The 19230-nt window shown below is 26.5% G+C and overlaps 2 protein-coding genes across 2 annotated transcripts in view; one reads left to right on the top strand and one right to left on the bottom strand.

Moving 5' to 3' along the window:
• Window positions 1-19230, top strand: part of LOC136969541 (tubulin-folding cofactor B-like) — a 389641-nt gene that overhangs the window by 237741 nt on the left and 132670 nt on the right. The gene's annotated exons all lie outside the window — the stretch shown is intronic.
• The window catches only part of LOC136969519 (neurexin 1-like), a gene marked incomplete at its 5' end in the record, with an annotated part of 109063 nt that overhangs the window by 31960 nt on the left and 57873 nt on the right, over window positions 1-19230 (bottom strand). Inside the window, 4 exons of the mRNA XM_067263698.1 lie at window positions 4111-4289; window positions 4365-4473; window positions 15679-15896; window positions 15976-16302. Coding sequence (XP_067119799.1) covers window positions 4111-4289; window positions 4365-4473; window positions 15679-15896; window positions 15976-16302 — 833 coding nt within the window. The remainder of the gene's footprint in view (window positions 1-4110; window positions 4290-4364; window positions 4474-15678; window positions 15897-15975; window positions 16303-19230) is intronic.

Genomic DNA, 19230 nt, shown 5'->3' with positions numbered 1-19230 from the left:
TCTTTATTCTCAATAACATGTAAAACTTTTTAACTTTTCTAAAACTAATTAAATAAATTTTTCTGTATTAATCCATCAATTCATTTTATGCTTCTTACCTTATTACAGATTATCTTTAATTTCTGAATTAAAAGTGTAATTATTTTAGGTTTAATAGATGACCAAAACAATTTCACAAAAAAAAAAAAAAATAGTTTTCAGTAATTCATTCAAAACTGTTTTTCTGCAGTTTACATGTTTATTATCTTAGTGCTTTCAGGTTCCTACAACCTATCTTCAAGGAAATTAACAATCAAAATAAAATAAAAATATCATACATTAAAAATCAGATCTTAAGAACATCAGTCAGAAAATAACAATGTATTGGGTTGACACACTATCTTCTATCAAAAAGTGTGGTTTTTTAAACTTTTACTGTTTATGTCCTTGAAGATGGGAATTAACAGGCAGGGGCAGATCTATTGAGAGCTACAATGGCTTAATCTCTGTCCATTGACAAAAATAAAAAAAAATTAAAATTTATTTGTTTAAACTTGAAAACTGTTTTTAAAAACATTTATAATGGCAAATATGGTTTATCAAACAATCTGCAATACAATCATCTTGCATGTGTTAATAAAAAGTTATAGTACTTATAATTATTTCAAATATTTTTTATTTTTCAGTTAGCCCCCATTTGGGTTCTTCTGGATCCACCACTGGCGGCAGGAAATTGAAAGTAATAGGATAATAAAGATGTAAACTCCTGAAAAGACATTTTTTGGGTCAATGATATGATACAGGAACTGTTTTATACATTTAATGTTTAATTTAAAAGTATCAAAAATATGATATATTTGTAGAGAAATTTTGCAAATGAAATTTAAACAAGATAAACTTTGGAACACTTATTTTAAATCATTCTGTAAATAGTCAAACTTCCATATAATAAATTGCCTTTAGAAATGCAAAGAACAATAGAAAATTCATTAAATGGAAAATACACTGAAGATGGGAAAAAACACAGAATATTATAATGATGTATTATTCTCCATGAAAATAGCCTTATACTCATATTAATAACAAAATAAAGTGTTATCTATGCATTTCAAACAAAAAAATCAAACAGAAAGTATAGTATTTTGTGAATTTGAGAAAAAAATGTTATGGTTAAAATAATAAATATTCATATAGTTGTGTTGAAAAATAGTTAGAAATCTTCACCTATATTTTTGTTCACAAAATTTATCTTACTTCCAATAAATTTAATTAACTATATTTAAAAAATCAAAAATTTGATTCAGAATGTTTTGTTGATGAAGGAAATTGTTTCTTACAGATTTGAACATCAATCAAAAAGTTATTTGAAACTATGGATACAGATGAACTTTAGAAAAAACCTACAGTTTAGTACCAACTTCCAAGAAGAAGGCTCTAAACAGTAGTTTCTTCTAAGGTTCATGTGTAAAATTTTGTTAAAAATGGTTAAAAATTAAAATGCTTTTTAATTTTTTACCAATTTTAACATTTAAAGAAATCATACTTTTTGTATTAATAGAATTTAATCAGATTTCAAAATTTTGTTAAATGGGACATTTTTAAAATATAAAAAGATGTATTTTCAATGTTTCACAGAGAAGTTTGTTGAAAAGAGAAATTCATAATATAGAACTTTGTAATATGGAAATGGAAATTTGACTATTACTATATATATATATATATATATATATATATATATCCAGTTGACTGTGGACATATATACAGGGTGTCCCATAAGTCTGTAAATAGTTTAAAAATTCATAAAAGTTGAAAGAATTGGTATATTTGAATGTGGTTTGCATAAAAGTTATTCTCAGGAAGCGGGATTTTTTCGGTACAGAAAAAGGAAATAGTTCAAATTTTTGTTGATAGAGGGTGCTGAATGCAAGAAAATCACTGGAATTTGCAAATCTGAGTCATATAAAATGAAGGGTGTATGATTAACAGCTCATTTCTGAATTTTCCTGTTACTGGTGCTGACATATGGTTTTCATTATGATGTTGACATCAATGGATAAAGCACTATTGATGAAGTTGTTTTACCTCAGTCACGAATCACTGACTGAAACTTTACAAAGGTTTAGGACAGAAGAGAATAAAGAAAGGTTCTGATCCAATCACTCCTGCTAGACTGGTTTCCCTAGTACGACGTTTCAAAGAAACGAGAAATTTGTGTAATCACCCATGCAGTGGTGCTCCATGTTTATCAGAGGTTCATCATCATAATGAAAACCATATGTCAGTGCCAGTAACAGGAAAATTCAGAAATGAGCTGTTAATCGTACACCCTGCATTTTATAAGACTCAGATTTGCACAATTCCAGTGATTTTTTTCCTTGCGTTCAGCACCCTCTATCGACAAAAATTTGAACTATTTTCTTTTTCTCTACCCGAAAAAATCCCCCTTCCTGAGAATAACTTTTATGCAAACTGCATTTAAATATACCAATTCTTTCAACTTTTATGAATTTTTAAACTGTTTACTATATTATATATATATATATAAAAGTCTGTAAACAGTTTAAAAATTCATAAAAGTTGAAAGAATTGGTATTATATATATATATATATCCACAGTCAAACTTCCACATTACAAAGTTCTATGTGTATATATAATACAAATATAAATTTATATTATACATTATATACCTATATATTTATATACTGTATATAAAATATTTTTAAAATTTAAAATTTAGTTCTGGATTATTAATATTTTCTATAAGCTTGTGCACAGAATTTTTAAAGAGTGGGGTCTTAAAGAAAAATTATTTTTTCATAATGTAGTTTATTAATTTTTACAATATAAGTAGACAGAATAACACAATGCATAGACTAAGAAGGAATTGAATGTCATTTTTTAAAAATTTATATATTAATATTTTTTATTAATTTATTTTTGAAAAATATATTAATATTTTTAATTAATATACGTTCTTCCCAAATGGGAATTAAATTACCTAAAACCTTTTATATAATCTGTAAAATAAAACATATATTGTTCAATTCTTTGACAATATAAATCACAATATGTTATACATAGTCTACAATATACTTGTCTTCTAACATATAATACAGAAGTTAAGACTTTTTATGGTTACTTTCACCCAGTGGCGTAGCTAGCATGGGTGACACCCGGTGCAGATATTGTGGTGTCACCCTTTTTAACTCTTTTATAAAACATTGTTAAATTGTAATATCTTCGCACCCGAGCAACTTGAACGCTATATTGAATATGCGATGTCGTGATGTATGAGTTTAGATTTATAGAATAAATCACAGTAAGATTTTCAGCTAATGCGAGCTCTCGTGGCATCTCCTCATAGCGAAGAAACTGTCATGGGAGGCGAGCCGTTGACCCCTTTTTTTTTAGGTACAGGCCTACCGGGTGTCACCCCTACACGGGTGTCACCCGGGGCAGGCCACCCCCACTGCCCTCCTCTAGCTACGCCTATGCTTTCACCTTATATAAATAAATAGGTTAATGTAGAAATTGTTCTGAACTCTTTAAAAGATAATATTTACTTATAATTTTTGAAAAATTTATATTTAAAATGAGATTGAAATTTTTCTCAATACAAAATATGTTTCCAATATATTAGTTTGTTACAAAAATTAATATAATAGATGTGAATAAAAGTGCCATGTAGTGAACAAAAATTTGATGCAATATTGTAACTAAAGCTATAGAAAAAGTTTTGATATTTTCTGATCGAATTTTGGATTCTACTATATAACTGAAACTTTTGCATTTGAGAAAGATGTTTTATGGTAATGATAAATAAAATATAAGACATTTTATATATTTTGTATCTGGATATTATTATTTATTTTATTTATATTATTTGGTATTTCATCAGAAATAAGTCAAATTATTATTCTTTTTTAAAATATTTTAAAAATTAAAAGAAAAATCAATAATAATTATCTAAAACTAGCCATTTTTAAACAGTTAATTTTATACAGACATTAACTTATCATAAATGGTACTAAAGTTACTATTGTATTTTAATTTTTTTTACTTTGAATTAATTAATTATAAAAATCATTAAACTTCTCATCTTAAATAAGTAAAAAATAAAAGTTTAGAACCTGAAAATTATTCATCTGTCCATTTCTTATCATTTCAAAGTAGTGTTTTCCATTGAAATAAAAATGCTGCATTTGTCCTACAAAACCAGTAATATCCTTACTAGGTGAATGATATTCACCAAATTGCAATCCAAGATATATATTTTTGATATCCAAAAGGGAGTTATGATCAATCAGCTCTGTTTAAACAAATATTTATTGAAAACTATTTTGTAAATATGAAAACAAAAATCAAATTATCAATACAAAAATACCATGGCTGACTGTTTCTGTGTCAATAGTAACTTCTATTTGAAGACCTCTACGTTTAATCCAAAGCTTATGCCATTCATCATCATTCTTTCTAAAACCAACAAGTATTATCTGTAAAATATAAAATTTTAGGATTCAATAAAAATATTTATTTAAAAAAAATTATATAATTTGCTTTTTATCTTAATTTGCAAAACAAAACTCTAAAAACAAAATTTTGTAAATAATTAATATATTACTTATGGTAATTAATTATAATTTATAAATAATTGTTAAAAACATAGATTTAGAATAACAGATAAATATCAGTTTTAGTTCTATATTCAAGTAATCAAATTAATAATAATATCAGAAATTATTTTGATTTTCCTTAATCATTACCAAAGAAAATATTGACAAGAAAATAATATATTGAAATGTTTATTAACTGATAGTAATAAATTTCATATAAATATGTTAAATTAATAAAATATAAAATAATTAGGCAGATAGTTATATTATTGATATTAAATTTGTTCTGCACATATAATTTCCTTCTTTAATATAAATATTTTATTTTAAAAGATTAAATAATTTTTTCATTTTATTCAACATGTAATTATTTTTTAAATAAATACACATTATCGTCTTTAAAATATAAAAATATTTTATAAGCTTGTTAATGAAAAATATGATTTCTAAAAATATAAAATACACAAGAAAATATATTTCTAACAACAACGAAAGATTATCATTAAAATAACTCTGATAAAACAATTCACTTTCCGATTAATACAATATATATTATATAGAAAATTCAATTTGAATAAAAATATTAGAGTAAAACGTTTAAATTGAGAATTAATTATGTAAATAAAATCATAAAAATTGAACAATATTCTTATAGAAATGTCAAAGGTCAATGCAATATTTTAATATATAGCCAATTTTATAATATATACATTATATCTGATAAATCTATTTATATATATTCATGACAAAAAATAAATTAAATTAGAAAATAAAAAATTAAACAAACATTCTCCTACCTTGTTCCAAATTATTGTCTTAAAAAATGTATTAAAATATAAAGATGCATTATATACACAAGATAATATACAAATCTGTATACTATTTGTTGTATAATCTGTATACTAATATTTACACAAATCTGATATATTTAACATTTAATATCTTTATATATATATATATATATATATATATAACTAAAAATACTAAAATATTACATTTATTATATTTGTCATTTTTTTTCAAAGATATTGGGAAAACAATGATTAAGCTACATCACAAAACAAAATTTTTGAATATCTACAATTTTATCCTCATTCACATTAAAAATTATTCATAATTGGCAAATTATAATGAAATTATTTTAATATAGTTATAAATTTATGTAATTATATGAATTACAATTGTATAATTCTATATATAATTTTTATGAAATAAATATTTTTCTTGAAATCCCTTATTATAGAACATAATTAAATATGAATTTACAGCTAATTAAGAAATATTGGAATGATCATTCACAAGAACACATTATAAATTAATATGCATACACATTCATATATATGCATATTAATTTATAATATGTTATTACAATTAAGTTAAGAAACATAGAAAAGAAAAATATTAAAATATGGAAATTGATTGATAAATAAGGTCTCTGTTGTACTTTGGAACCATGTTGTATTGCTATGTTGCAATAGTTTATGGTAATTGGTGAAATAAAGATAGTTTGACAAGACAACAGTTGTTGTGGATTGACATTCATTTCTACAAAAATAATTTTGAAATAAGATCTTTGTTTTTATAAAATTAGTTTGAGTTGAGTAAAATAAAGTGACTAGCAAGTGATGGATTCAGACCTGGGCACTGGGTATAGAAGATTAGGGATCATTCTACACATTATAAACTAATAAATAATTCTATAGCTATAGTTAAATGTTAAAAATTATGATATACAATTGCAACAATAAAACTGCTTTATTTTTTCTAATTTCAGGACCCGAGATTTGGGGCACTGATATTGGAAAAATGCATGTACCTCACATGCCTATTGGGTAATCCTGCTTTTAAATATTAGTACTGTTTTTTCATATATATACAGTAGTGTGATATCTTTTTAATATGTAATTGCTTCTTATATATATCTAATGAAATCTGCTTGTTATGATTCTGTAAGAAATCTTTTGACTATATTAGAAAATTTATCAATGGAAGGTTTTGCTAAATCTCTACATAACATAACAATGTTTACCATGGTGTCGAGAGTCTGGTCATCATATGCTCTGGGCAGCAATATACCATCAGATTAATGATTGACCCCTATAAATTTTTTCATAGAAAAGTGCTCCCTTAGGAGAACTGCTGCTCTAAAAAATGCTGCAAACGTGGCACTTATTCAAATGAACTGTTCCCTTATCTGATGCCCTGTCAAGTGGACTTGACTAAGCATAGACCACATGTATGTTCTCATCTCAAGTGGACAAGACAAGAAGTGATTAGTTAACAGATTTTGGAGATCCCTTCACCTTATTTAAGGCAGTATTATACTTATTTTTTTATAGCATATGTCCCATTAGAAAGCATTCAGAAATTTTGAAGCAAAGGTATTGACATCTTTTCAACTAAGCTATCTGCTGTATTTCTGAGAACTGAAAGTAATGTGACTAGTAAATTTACTGATTATTTGATAGAACAATAAAACTGATGACATAAGAACGGAAGCCAATACATGTAAGTACAGTAAAATTATGTGATAATGAATTTAACATTTCCAAGTGTATTATTATAAGTTAAATAGAGTTCATATGACATGAAAAGTGAAGTGAATCAAATACCATTAACAACTCTCTTGATGATTTTGTTACTTCAGATAAGGAAGTAAGAGTATAGAAAGTACGAATGAGTTGACACGGAGAACTTTAGTGATTTCTTCGATGGGACAAATTGATAACAAGTGTGCTTGATAGAGCAGATGCTTAGAAGGGGCAATCCATTTATCTCAATAGGGACTAGACAAAGACAACTATCCAAATTAACAAGATAACCCTTTAATTTTCCTTGGAACATACAATACATCCAGGGAAACACACAGGAACATACGGAGCCCGACAATCCAATCTACCAAATAGCGTTAACATACAATTCTCCCGACAAATAATATGTTACAGAATTCCCGTAACGCACAGACATAAAACGTACCGACAACGAGTTTAAAGTGTACTTCTTCTTTTACTTCTCATCAGACAGGAAACAGTTTAAAAATGAAATCTTCCTGCTAACCTGGTTGCACAGTCTTTACTTTCTGGCTTTCCGACTAATTCCACATGCACTTTCACACACCACCACCACTTTGCTTCTCCTTCTTCATCCTCTCTCTATTTCCATTCTAAGTTCTCCTCGAGACACACCCTCCAATAAATCTCCCACCCTCAGTTACACACAACCTCTCCACTGAGTTGGACCCACCACGTGGCAAAGGGGGGACAGGAAAAGACATAAGGCACAAGAAATCAGTCTAGATAAGGGAGCATGATGTAGTGATCCCAAGGGTGCCCCTTTAAATGGATTTGACTGTATAAATAATTTATTTTAATCATACACAACACATTTTTCATCATAATCATCATTTTGAGTGACAACAATTTATGCTATATGGATGACATGAAATGCTTGCTAAAATAGAATTAGAAACTCAGCTAAGTTCAAAAGTCAACATGGAAAGTAAAAAGATGGGGCTGCAGCTTAACATTAGGAAACCAAAGATCAAGATTACAGCAAACAATGGACAAGTACATGTGATTGTGAATGGTGAAAACAGTGTTTGTCCAGAGCTTCATTTTGAACAATGTTGACAAAAATAGAATGTCTGGTTCAATCAAAAGAAGAATAATGGGCCAAAATGCCATGCTCTACTTAAAAAAAGTCTGTAAAAGCAAAGACATAATAAGTCTGTATATCATCATTGTTACAGTGCGATGATTGAAGTTGTTGAATGTAATGTCTGTATATCATATTGTGTCATGGCAATTTTTGTAAAGTTTTTCTGTTATGTAATAAAAGACAGGTAGAGCTGAAGTCAGCCCCTTAGGGAGCCATTAGTCATAGTGACCTTGTGGGGAAAGTCACCCTCCACATCTTAACAGTTGTAACGAACCCCAGGTGATAAGAGTTATTACTTCCTGGAACGGGACCGGACTCACCCTGTGGGACCTTTTGGACAGTCAGTTGCCTTTTGTTAGCCACATCGTCGAGTCATGTAACTGTTACGCAAGCAGAAAATAAACTTAGTTTTTGTTACTGTTCGTCTCATTCGTTTTTAATTGCACGCAGTGACGAGAAGCAAAAGTAGTAGCAGTAAAAACACTACATTGGTGACCTGAACCCGGACTAATAACGTAATTCGACTAAGAAAACTACCAAATCCACCCATTGGAAGCTTCATCAGGTACGTCGTTCTTCCTTGTTCACAACCTCAATCATCAGATCATGGCCGCGATTGGAGTGGTAAAAATCCCTCCATACAACTTTTCCGACCCAGCCTTATGGTTCCACATGTGCAAAAGCACATTTGCTCTAGGATCTCCAAAGCCGATCACGGAAAGTGCCACAAAATTCAACTACATAGTGGCCCGTTTACCACCGGAAGTTGCATCAACGGTTAGAGACATTATTATTTCTCCGGACCGTACAGACCCGTACGGTCACATAACGGTGGAACTTATTAAACGAACTGGTGAATCGTCTCAACAAGAGTTACGAAAACTATTGGCCGAAGAACAGCTAGGAGATTGCAAACCTTCCGAACTACTACGTGTTCTAAAGCGTCGGGCGGAAAATTTTCAAATCCCGGACGCAGTTATACTAGAGTTATTCATACAACACCTTCTGACTTCTGTCCAATCTATCCTAGCCGCCATTACCCCACTCGACGTAGACAAAGCAGCGGAAGTAGCGAACCGTGTGGTGGAAGTAACCCCTGCAACGATAGCTTCAGTGTCGCAACATGAGAAGCCCGATACCGTAACCAACAAAATAATATGGTATTATATAACCCATAACAAAATAATATGATATTATATAACCCATGGTATTAAATATCAAAAGAATCAAGCATTTTCAGTAATCAGAATTGATCCTTTAAAAGACTCTTTTACATTTAATAACAAATGAATTTTCTGTATTAAGTAGTAATTAAAATAGTAGTAATCATAATTAATAATCAAATATCATTACACTCTAAAGTTTTATTTTCTTTGCTAAAAGTAAAAAATAATGTTATTTCATATTGTCAGTAGTGATATTATGCAAAATTAAACGTATGTATTCTATGCAACATGTGACATGAAACCTGAAACTGTGGTAAGAAATAACAGTAATATAGACTATCTGAACTAACAAGTAACCAGTGCTGACAGGTTTGGCATTTTTAAAGGTTTTTTGGCACATGGAAAAAGTTTTGGAATGCCAAATCCTATTTGGGGATAAATATTTGACAAAAATTAAACTTTCCATTAATGTACTGGCAACAATAATGATAATAAAAATAGACTATAGTTCTGCACAAACTGCTGTCAAAATTTTACTATTTAAAATCTTTTACTATGATTAGCTTATTTAATGTTTCTATATATATTTTGATTTGCATCTACATCAAAAACTCTTATTACACTGGTTGATTACACCAAACAAGAAACTGAAGATACACCAGTAATTGCTGTTGAGTTTTAAATAAAATTAAGTTTTTTACAATAAATTTGTTCAGTATTTTTGCTAAGTGTCATTTCTAATGTAATAATTCAACTTATAGCATTTCAGGGTAAAAAATGGCAACAGAATAAATTTGCATTATTTAGCACATTTATGCAAGCCATTTGACATGTCTGAATGAAAACAACCAGAAAATCTTGCAAGTAACTATGAAGCTAGTGTGACTGTATTGCCAACTCTGAGACTACATCCAACTATAATTTTGAAAAGAATTAGAAAATTAAGACTTTTTAGTGGAATCAGCATTGATATCAGAATCATTAGAAATTTTAGTAATGGCTTATCACTAATTTATTTAAATATAAAAGAAAGAAATATTTATATATTAAGGTACTAATGTACTAAAATAATAATGAAGGATTGTAATCAATTTCTGCAATGATTTATTACACTATAATATATACCGTATATTTCTGCAGTAAGACAATAGTTGAATCATAAAAAAAAGGCCCCCAAAATCAAAGGTCGTCTTATAGGACAGATACAAAAAAAAAAATTAGATTGAAATTGATATAAATTAAAACCATTATAAAAAAAACGGACAAACCATAATTATTTACTAATAGAGAGTAGGGTATGCTGTAAGTCCATAAAACGTTTTTGTGAATAGTCAAGGTCATTATCTGAATGCCCGAATCAGTGTGAATGTTTGCAACAATCGCAAGGCAGAAAATAAAATTTGTTCATTTGAAAAATTATGAATAGGACATAATTCCGTATACACTATACAGTATTATTATCCAGATGTTGATCGCTGATCTAAACTAAATTCATAGACCGTTGATAGCTTGGGGGTCATCTTATAGGACAGATATATGCTAAAACTATAAAACTTTGATGAAAATTTATACCTTATCTTATCTGAAAGTCATCTTATCTCTGGAAATATACAGTGTATTATAGTGTAATAAATATATAATATATATATTATAGTATAATTATTCAAATTTATTCTATTGCCATTTTTTACCCTGAAATGCTATAAGTTGATAAGTTGAATTGAAAACGATTAATTGAAAAAGATAAAATATATATTTTATCTTTTTCAATATATATATATATATTAACTATAATTGAACAATCTTTGTCTGGCATTTTTTGAAAATTAGATAAAAATTTTATAGAAATATTTCTGTAAACAATTTCTTATATCTTTGCATGCACTGATTGTGTCTTTACATGAAATATGAAAAGTTATATAAGAGGTATATTTTTTTCATATTTGAATTGATTTTAAAGACAACAAATAAGAAAAGAGATTAAATATATATTCAATATAGAATGTAAAATATTTGTGATAAATTGTTAAACATTTGATAAATTATGAAAATAATATTAATAATAAGAAATTCAATTAATATAAAATTTCAACCAAGCTACCTTAACAAAGTAGATAAATTGTTCTGTTTTACAGAATCAAAAAATGTGCCGTAGAGAAATTTTAAAGAATTAACCATTATCAAGATCTAACTCAATAGTTAATTCATAATAATTTTATATTTTATTAATATTAAATCTTAGTGCTTAAATTAAACTATTAAATAATAAAGCAATAACATTTATTTATGATAATATAAAATATGACATTATATTTATTTAAATATTTAAAATTAAATTATTTTTCAATGTTAATGAAAGAATCATTTTAAAGAATTTGTAGATAGAAATATATTGAAATTAATTAAAAATCTAAGAAGATATGTTTAGAAACTTAAACATATTTTGTTTTAATAGTGTTTTCAAAACTTTAAGTTCATCTTCACATAACTGAATACAAAATAATTCTAATTTTTTTTTTATTCCTTATAAAATTATTTGTTTCAAATTAACTGGAAATATATATAAAGTACATTATTAAGAAATATAAACATATATAAAGTTATAAATCATGCCTATTTGTGCTTATTTTAATAGAGAATATTTGCTTCTATATGTTACATGTATTTTGAACATTTTAATATATATTACTACAAAGACAAATTTTTTTATGATAAGTTACTCTCAATGCAAAAGCTTTATTGAAAACTAATAGTGTTAAATGTCAAGCTTCAAAAATTCTATATGCAATTTTTAAATCACACATTTTTACAATTAGGCACAAAGATGACAAGTAGTATAGCATCTAATTGCTTCTTATAATTCAATTAGCTTCTTGCACTGCAATAGATAGCAGATGTACCTTTGGAATTTGCTTCTGTCCAATGGATTTCTTTGGAATCTTACGGAATCCACCCAGTCTTCTTTTAAATAAATTTTGAAGGATAAGTTCAGAGAATTAGACAGCTAAGACCGATGCTGGCCATACCATTTTTTTAGTGTCGATAAATGATCAGCAATTCTTTCAAATATATTGTAAATGTGCAAGAGAATCCTTTTTTATTTTTATTTTGTTTTTCAAAATTACATGCTAATACAAAATATCTATATACAAAAATATTTAAATTAACTATTAAAATCTTTAATAAGATTATTAGAGTATATATTACTATTTATGATTTTATTTGAATTTCTACACCTAAGATTATGACTATTTCCTTAATAAAATTATTACATATATTAAATATAAACCCTATAATAATTTAATAATTATTTGTAAACTTTTCTAAATAAATAGTACTCAATATAGTACTGAATAAAAAAATTATTAATGTAACATTTTTGATAGAAAAAAATATGTACTAATAAAAACTAAAATTAAATAAATATTAATAACGAGCAATTATTTATTGTGACATTGTCACAATGCCAGGCAGCAATTTTTTGTTACAATGCTTCCAATTGTAATAGTACATTGCCCCTGTACATCATACTTTTCCTGTTATCAAGGAAGTCATACCAGTCATTTATCTAACTCCATTCAGGAGAAATTTTTGAGTAACATGATTTCCAGTCCAGAATTTGGGCCTCCTGGCTCTAAGCTTTCTGCATTTGGTCTCAATTTTCATCTATCTAACTCCATTCTCAAGATTAAGTAAGGATAGACAGACAGATGCTAGTGGGAATTTATAGGTCTACAATTTTTGAAAATTGTAGTCCAACAAGTAATATTGCAATAATTACAGCAATAACTTTTGACTATTTCAAAATTTTGATGATTAATACAATGAAAATACAATAATTCCAAATTCTTTAAAAAAATAACATAAATCTATTTTATTGGAGCTCGCTTAAACTAAAGTAATAATTATCTATAGTATATTCAGTTAACTAAACCCATTGTCAGCAGATACATAAATCTGCTATGCTATATCTCTTGACAATGGACTTGATTGCCTGAAACTACTACAGAAACTATTATTCAACTTAAATAAGCTCCAATAAAGCAGATTTTTGTTATTTTTGATAATTAAACTAAATATCATATTTATTAAGGAAGAACATTTCTAGATCCAAGGAGCATAAAACACCATCTTGGCTATAAAGCTTTTATCATATAAAAACATTCAAAAGAAATATTCTGATTTACTCTTCAATAATTATTTTCAAAGAAGGAATAACTCTATTAAGGTTAAATATTCCAAAAGAAATTTTTTAAATTCTAAAATATAGTTAATCAAAATTATTCTAATAACAACTATATTCAAAACAATACCGAACACTTAATAAATTATATTTGATTGAATATCAAAATAGGAATAATAATGCAATCTGAAAACATGAAAAACTACTATTGAGTTATTAATAAATAAATCTTTAAATTTATTTATTAATCTATTTAATTTATAATATATTATTATTTTTATGTAATTTCTTTCTGTACCATTATTATAAAATTAAAAAATCTTAAACACATTTAAATAAATTCAAGTAACATAATACTAAATCATATAAAATTTATAATAATTATCATATCATCCATGAATTATCAGTGTCAATAAAATATTATACTGAAAAAATGTGTGCATATCATTATGAAATATATTATATATTTCAAAAACTTCTAATATTAGATATTTTATTCTTTGACACTGTTCAAAACAATTAAGGGACATTCTGATTTATCTTATTTCAGAATCAGCATTAATATTTTAAGATTAATTGTGATGTTATTCATTAAAAAAAAACTTCTAAACATTTTTTTTACACAATTTTTAAAGATTGATACAAGATGCCATAAAGATCACTAAAGTTATTTTTTCATCAAGTACCAACTTTAATGGCTCCATCACTATTGAAATTAATTGGAAAATAAACCCTCGACACTTTACAGAAAGTTGGATTTAATATAATTTTAATTAAGATAAACATTTTTGGAATTTAACATTCCTGCATTCCACATTGACCACAAAACCATCACATTCACCACAAAACCTGATGCCAGAATATGTTAAATTCTGAAAACATTTATTTTAATTAAAACTATTTTATTTAATCTTCTATACAGTGTCAAATAGTTTATTTTTCAAGTAGTTATTTTTCTTGTGATCAATACCAAATATTAATAATTTAATAAAGTTTTCTTTTTTCTTTGATTATTACAATAGATTTACTAACATAAAATTATAAATTCCATTGTAATATATCACATACTCCCTAATTGTTTTAAACAATGCATATTAAATGTAGAATTTTTAATCTGAGATATCAATAACTGCTGTTACTTGAGGGTGAGTGTTTTGCTCACTTTTTGTTTTAAGACTCTTGTAACTTGGGTTTCTTGGAAGTTTTGTGGCCAAACTCTCATCTACCTTTCTACCCGAGTAGCTCCTTCAACAAGATACCGGAATCAGAAATAATAGTCATTGGTAATGCTTTCAGTGCCGCCTTTGCTTCAATCGTGTTGGACAAGTTAGCATGGCTCTCACCCACAAGTAATCCTGTGTCTTTTTTTTTACATTCAAAGTGCTACAATTATAATTATGAAGTGATATTGTATATACATACTATTATAAATGTGATGAAGTGTTTCTGAAATCGCTTGATGAGTAGTCTGAGGAAGAAAATATATCCTCCTTTTTTGCAAACAATGAGAGTGAGAATCTCCATATGAAAATCCTGAAAGTGTTGAAAAAAAACTAGTACCTCCACAGGTAATATCAGTATCAAGAGAAAAGTGCCCAAAAAGAAGAACAGGAAAACAGTATTCAAGATGTAACCTGTAGCCTACTGCACCAATCTGCAGATACTACATAAGAATCTGCAAACAATGCAATTTTAAAAATCCAGACTAAACAGATTCCAAATCTGAATAGAAATTATAATTAAGTTTAACAATAATTTCAGATATCGTATTTCTGTTTGTACAGTTCTCATTGATCTGATTAGATATCAATTTTGTATCTACATTGAAATTACTTTTAATGTATTCTAACTGAAGTAAAGTAAATTAAACATTAAAATGTGTATTATTCATAACAAAACTTCTTATTCTTAGTAAAATTTTTGAAGACAAATCATTAAGAATATGAAAATATGTAGAGCATGGCACTCACCCTCAAGTAACAGCGTCACAAATCTGACTGTGAGGAGTGCTGGGTTAAGGTGAATTATATATTTTACTAATTATATAATTACTTTTTAAGTAATTGAAACGTTTATTACCTTATCACCTTCTCCCAAATTTATCAAGACTTTAATTCTTCCCAATTCTAAACAAGCAATCAAATATGTGGAAGATTTGTTAGAATGAGTAGAAAATAATAATCCTGACTGTTGAGCTGTACGGAATCTTAGGCCTATATCTTCAGCTTCTGATAGAAATCCTTCATCCAATATAATTTTCATATATTGATCACCATCAAAATTTACAGTAGTAGCAGCTAATTTGTTTAAAAATTATATAGTTTTTAATTTATATAAATCTATTAAAGAAAATAACTTTTGCATAAAATAATTTACCTTTTGCACAAATAGGACCAATGTAAGACGTATCAGAACAATCACAAGTAAATCTGTTCCAACCAGGTATACAAATTCCTTCATTAAGACATGGACGACTATCACAATGATTAGGTGGAGCATGACAAGAAGGTTGAATGCTTCCAGAGTCTTGCTGTTTAGCGTAACTTGCAATATCTATTGCTTTACTATTTATTACTAGATTGCGAATACAACCAACAAATCCATATAATAAATTTCCTGCCCACATTTCACTAGGCAATTTTTCATTTGGTGCAATTCCACCAACATATAATGGTCCAGTAAGGTCTAATTGGTTAGAATTTCCTGAAATATGTCAAATATAATAAATATAAATATGTAAAATATGTGTATCTATATAGTAAATATCTTAAATATTAACTGTAAAAATGTAAAATCACATATCCTAAATAAGTTATCCTAAAGAAAAAAATGTAAAATGCAAACTTGAAAATTTACATTCTCCAGATCTATATCAATTTGTTAATCAAATCCTATATAAAATCAGAATTCATTCTGCTCTTATGTGATATAATTTAGTTTCTCTTGTGATTTGTTAATTTATTCAAATGATCTTTTCTGAAAAACTAAATAGTTGACTTGTTAATATATAAATAGTCCTTAGAACATAAGCTTTAATATATAATCTTTGCATCATTGAAAAAGAAGTAAAGACTTTAAAAATAGACAAAATATGTTTGATTTCAACTGGAAATCTAATTTTATTATCCAATCATATGACTATATAATAATCTGCATTTTTGTTCAAGCCATCTGTTTTCTTTTTCAGGTGAAATATTTGATTACTTTTATATAATTTTTAATCAAAATAGATATACATATTATAGATGTATATTTTAGTCATAAGATGAATTATACATCATTAAGAATGTTAATGGTGTTATATGTACATTGTATTTATATTATTAAAATACTGAATGATAGAAATTATCAGTTATAATTAACAAAATCAAAAAATTATTTCCTAACACATTCTTCCAGATAATTTATTATCATAACCAATATGTTGGAAAAAGTAAACTAAAATACTTCTTACACTGAAAGTCTTTTATACATCATGAAACAATTTTAACTTTTTACTCCAGAGTATTCTCTCTCTGTTTTTTTTTGTTGCATTTACTTTTAGTAATTATAAATACCAATTTTTAGCATATTATGAGTCACATGTAGTGTTTACAATTTTCATAAGATACAATAATATACTAGATAAGATTCGATAAGATACTAGATATGAATCTAGTATATTCATATCAATAACAAATATTAATATTCTACATTGATTCAAAGTTGAATGCTTGGTAATTCTAGTCCAAATGGTAAAAATATTTAAAAAAGTCTAAGTAAACCATCTCATCACTCATGCATGAATTTCTTCACCTGTTACTAAAGATAGGAAAGTAATCGCTTTTAACATCTTGGAAATAAGATTACTTCTGGAACATTGATTAGTTTGATGGTAATTGATTGTAGGAATGCACTTTAGTTTTTGGTTTGGAACTATAGTATTTCCCAGAATAAGAATGGAGCTGCTGACATGTTAAATCTTAAATATGTATTATTCTGCCACCATAGATAAGCAATAAATAGAATTGAATAAAAACCTATGAAAATTCAAACATCATGTCATATGAGGTGTGACACATTTTTGTAGATTTTTATGATCTTAATTTCTTGCAAAAATGTTGGAAATTTCAATATAGTTATATATATATATAACTATAGTTATATATATATATATATATATATATATAATATATATAACTATTAATAGATTATAATAGTTTAAACATATCTTATAATTTTCTAATATATGTTCTATATATATTATGATTTACTTTGTAATGATCATAAAACTATTTCCTTTGCATATATAGACTAATGAACCTCAGATCCATTCTTATTCTAGGAAAGACTGCTGATATAGGGAATAACAACCATAGGAATAAAGAAACAGAGATGAAATTTGCATATAATCAATCATGAAAAATATCTTTGGCTTTTAACAATTATAAATAAAATAGGATGTAACATAACTAAGATATATATTATTAAAATTAAAATATTAACATTATATACATTATTATTTTAATTCTTGATAATATTTATTTTTAATGGCATCAATAATACAGACATCAATATAATTTAAAAATCATTTGTTAAAAAAAATATATTCTAGTGATTTTTTAGTTATCTATAGATGTTTTATTACAAATATCATGTCTAAGATATTTATTTTCCAGTATTGTATTAAATTACTTTTATATCTAAATATTTTTTGTAATTGATTTTATGAATATTTTAGATTTTAAAAGTACATACCAGTATTTTTAAATTTTGTATGATTGTTTTTGTTTCAAATCAAAATAGTTTAAACAGCTAAAAACAACAGTAATTAAAAAAATTATTATTGATTTTTTTATTATTTTGGCTAAAAATTCCTATACTATTGAGATATTTCATTAAATTGCTGTAAGTTGATAGTTTATATTGGTTTGTATAATTATCCATAATGGTAATTAAATTATTTCAATAAATTAAATGTATTTTGGCATTTAAGTAAGTTTCCTTTGTCTATACTAATTAACTAACATTTTAGAATTTTCTTAAATGCTGGTTGATTATATTTTGGAAAAAGTTTTATTTTTACCATCAGACTGCTCAAATAATGTAATAGTAAATTTTAATTAAACTTCCTCAGATAGTTTGTATAATGCTTCTAGAAATTATATAATATGCTACACATAACAATAATTCATGTATATTGCAATATTATATTTATTTTTAAATTTTATTGTAAATATTAAAAGTTTCTTGATTAATCATCCATTCTGGCAACTTTGACCCTAGACATGTTTACTACTACTCCATACATGTGAGAAAGAAATTGGGACAAATCCCAATTCAGCTAACTTAAAGTGGATTTTACTTAAAGGTACTGGAATAAAAGACAGCAAAAATAAAACCAAAATGAAGAAAAAGAAGACAAACTGTAGCACTGAACTGACAAGCTGACAGGACCCTAAAAAGCTGACTATCACTGATAAAGCTGATGTCATGGCTGGCAGCTCTGAGTTTAATCAGAAAAATAGAATTCATAAATTAATGTAACATTGATAAATATTAATAACCCAAACTGGTAAACAAAATAGGATAGATAAGTTGATTATATTGTTATATATTATTTATATTGCCATAGAAATATAGGTTAAGTTT

The sequence above is a fragment of the Centruroides vittatus genome, unplaced genomic scaffold (assembly GCF_030686945.1).
Source record: "Centruroides vittatus isolate TY-2023 unplaced genomic scaffold, ASM3068694v2 contig_18, whole genome shotgun sequence".
Taxonomy (NCBI): Eukaryota; Metazoa; Arthropoda; class Arachnida; order Scorpiones; family Buthidae; genus Centruroides; species Centruroides vittatus.
This window is presented reverse-complemented; position numbering and strand designations above follow the sequence as displayed.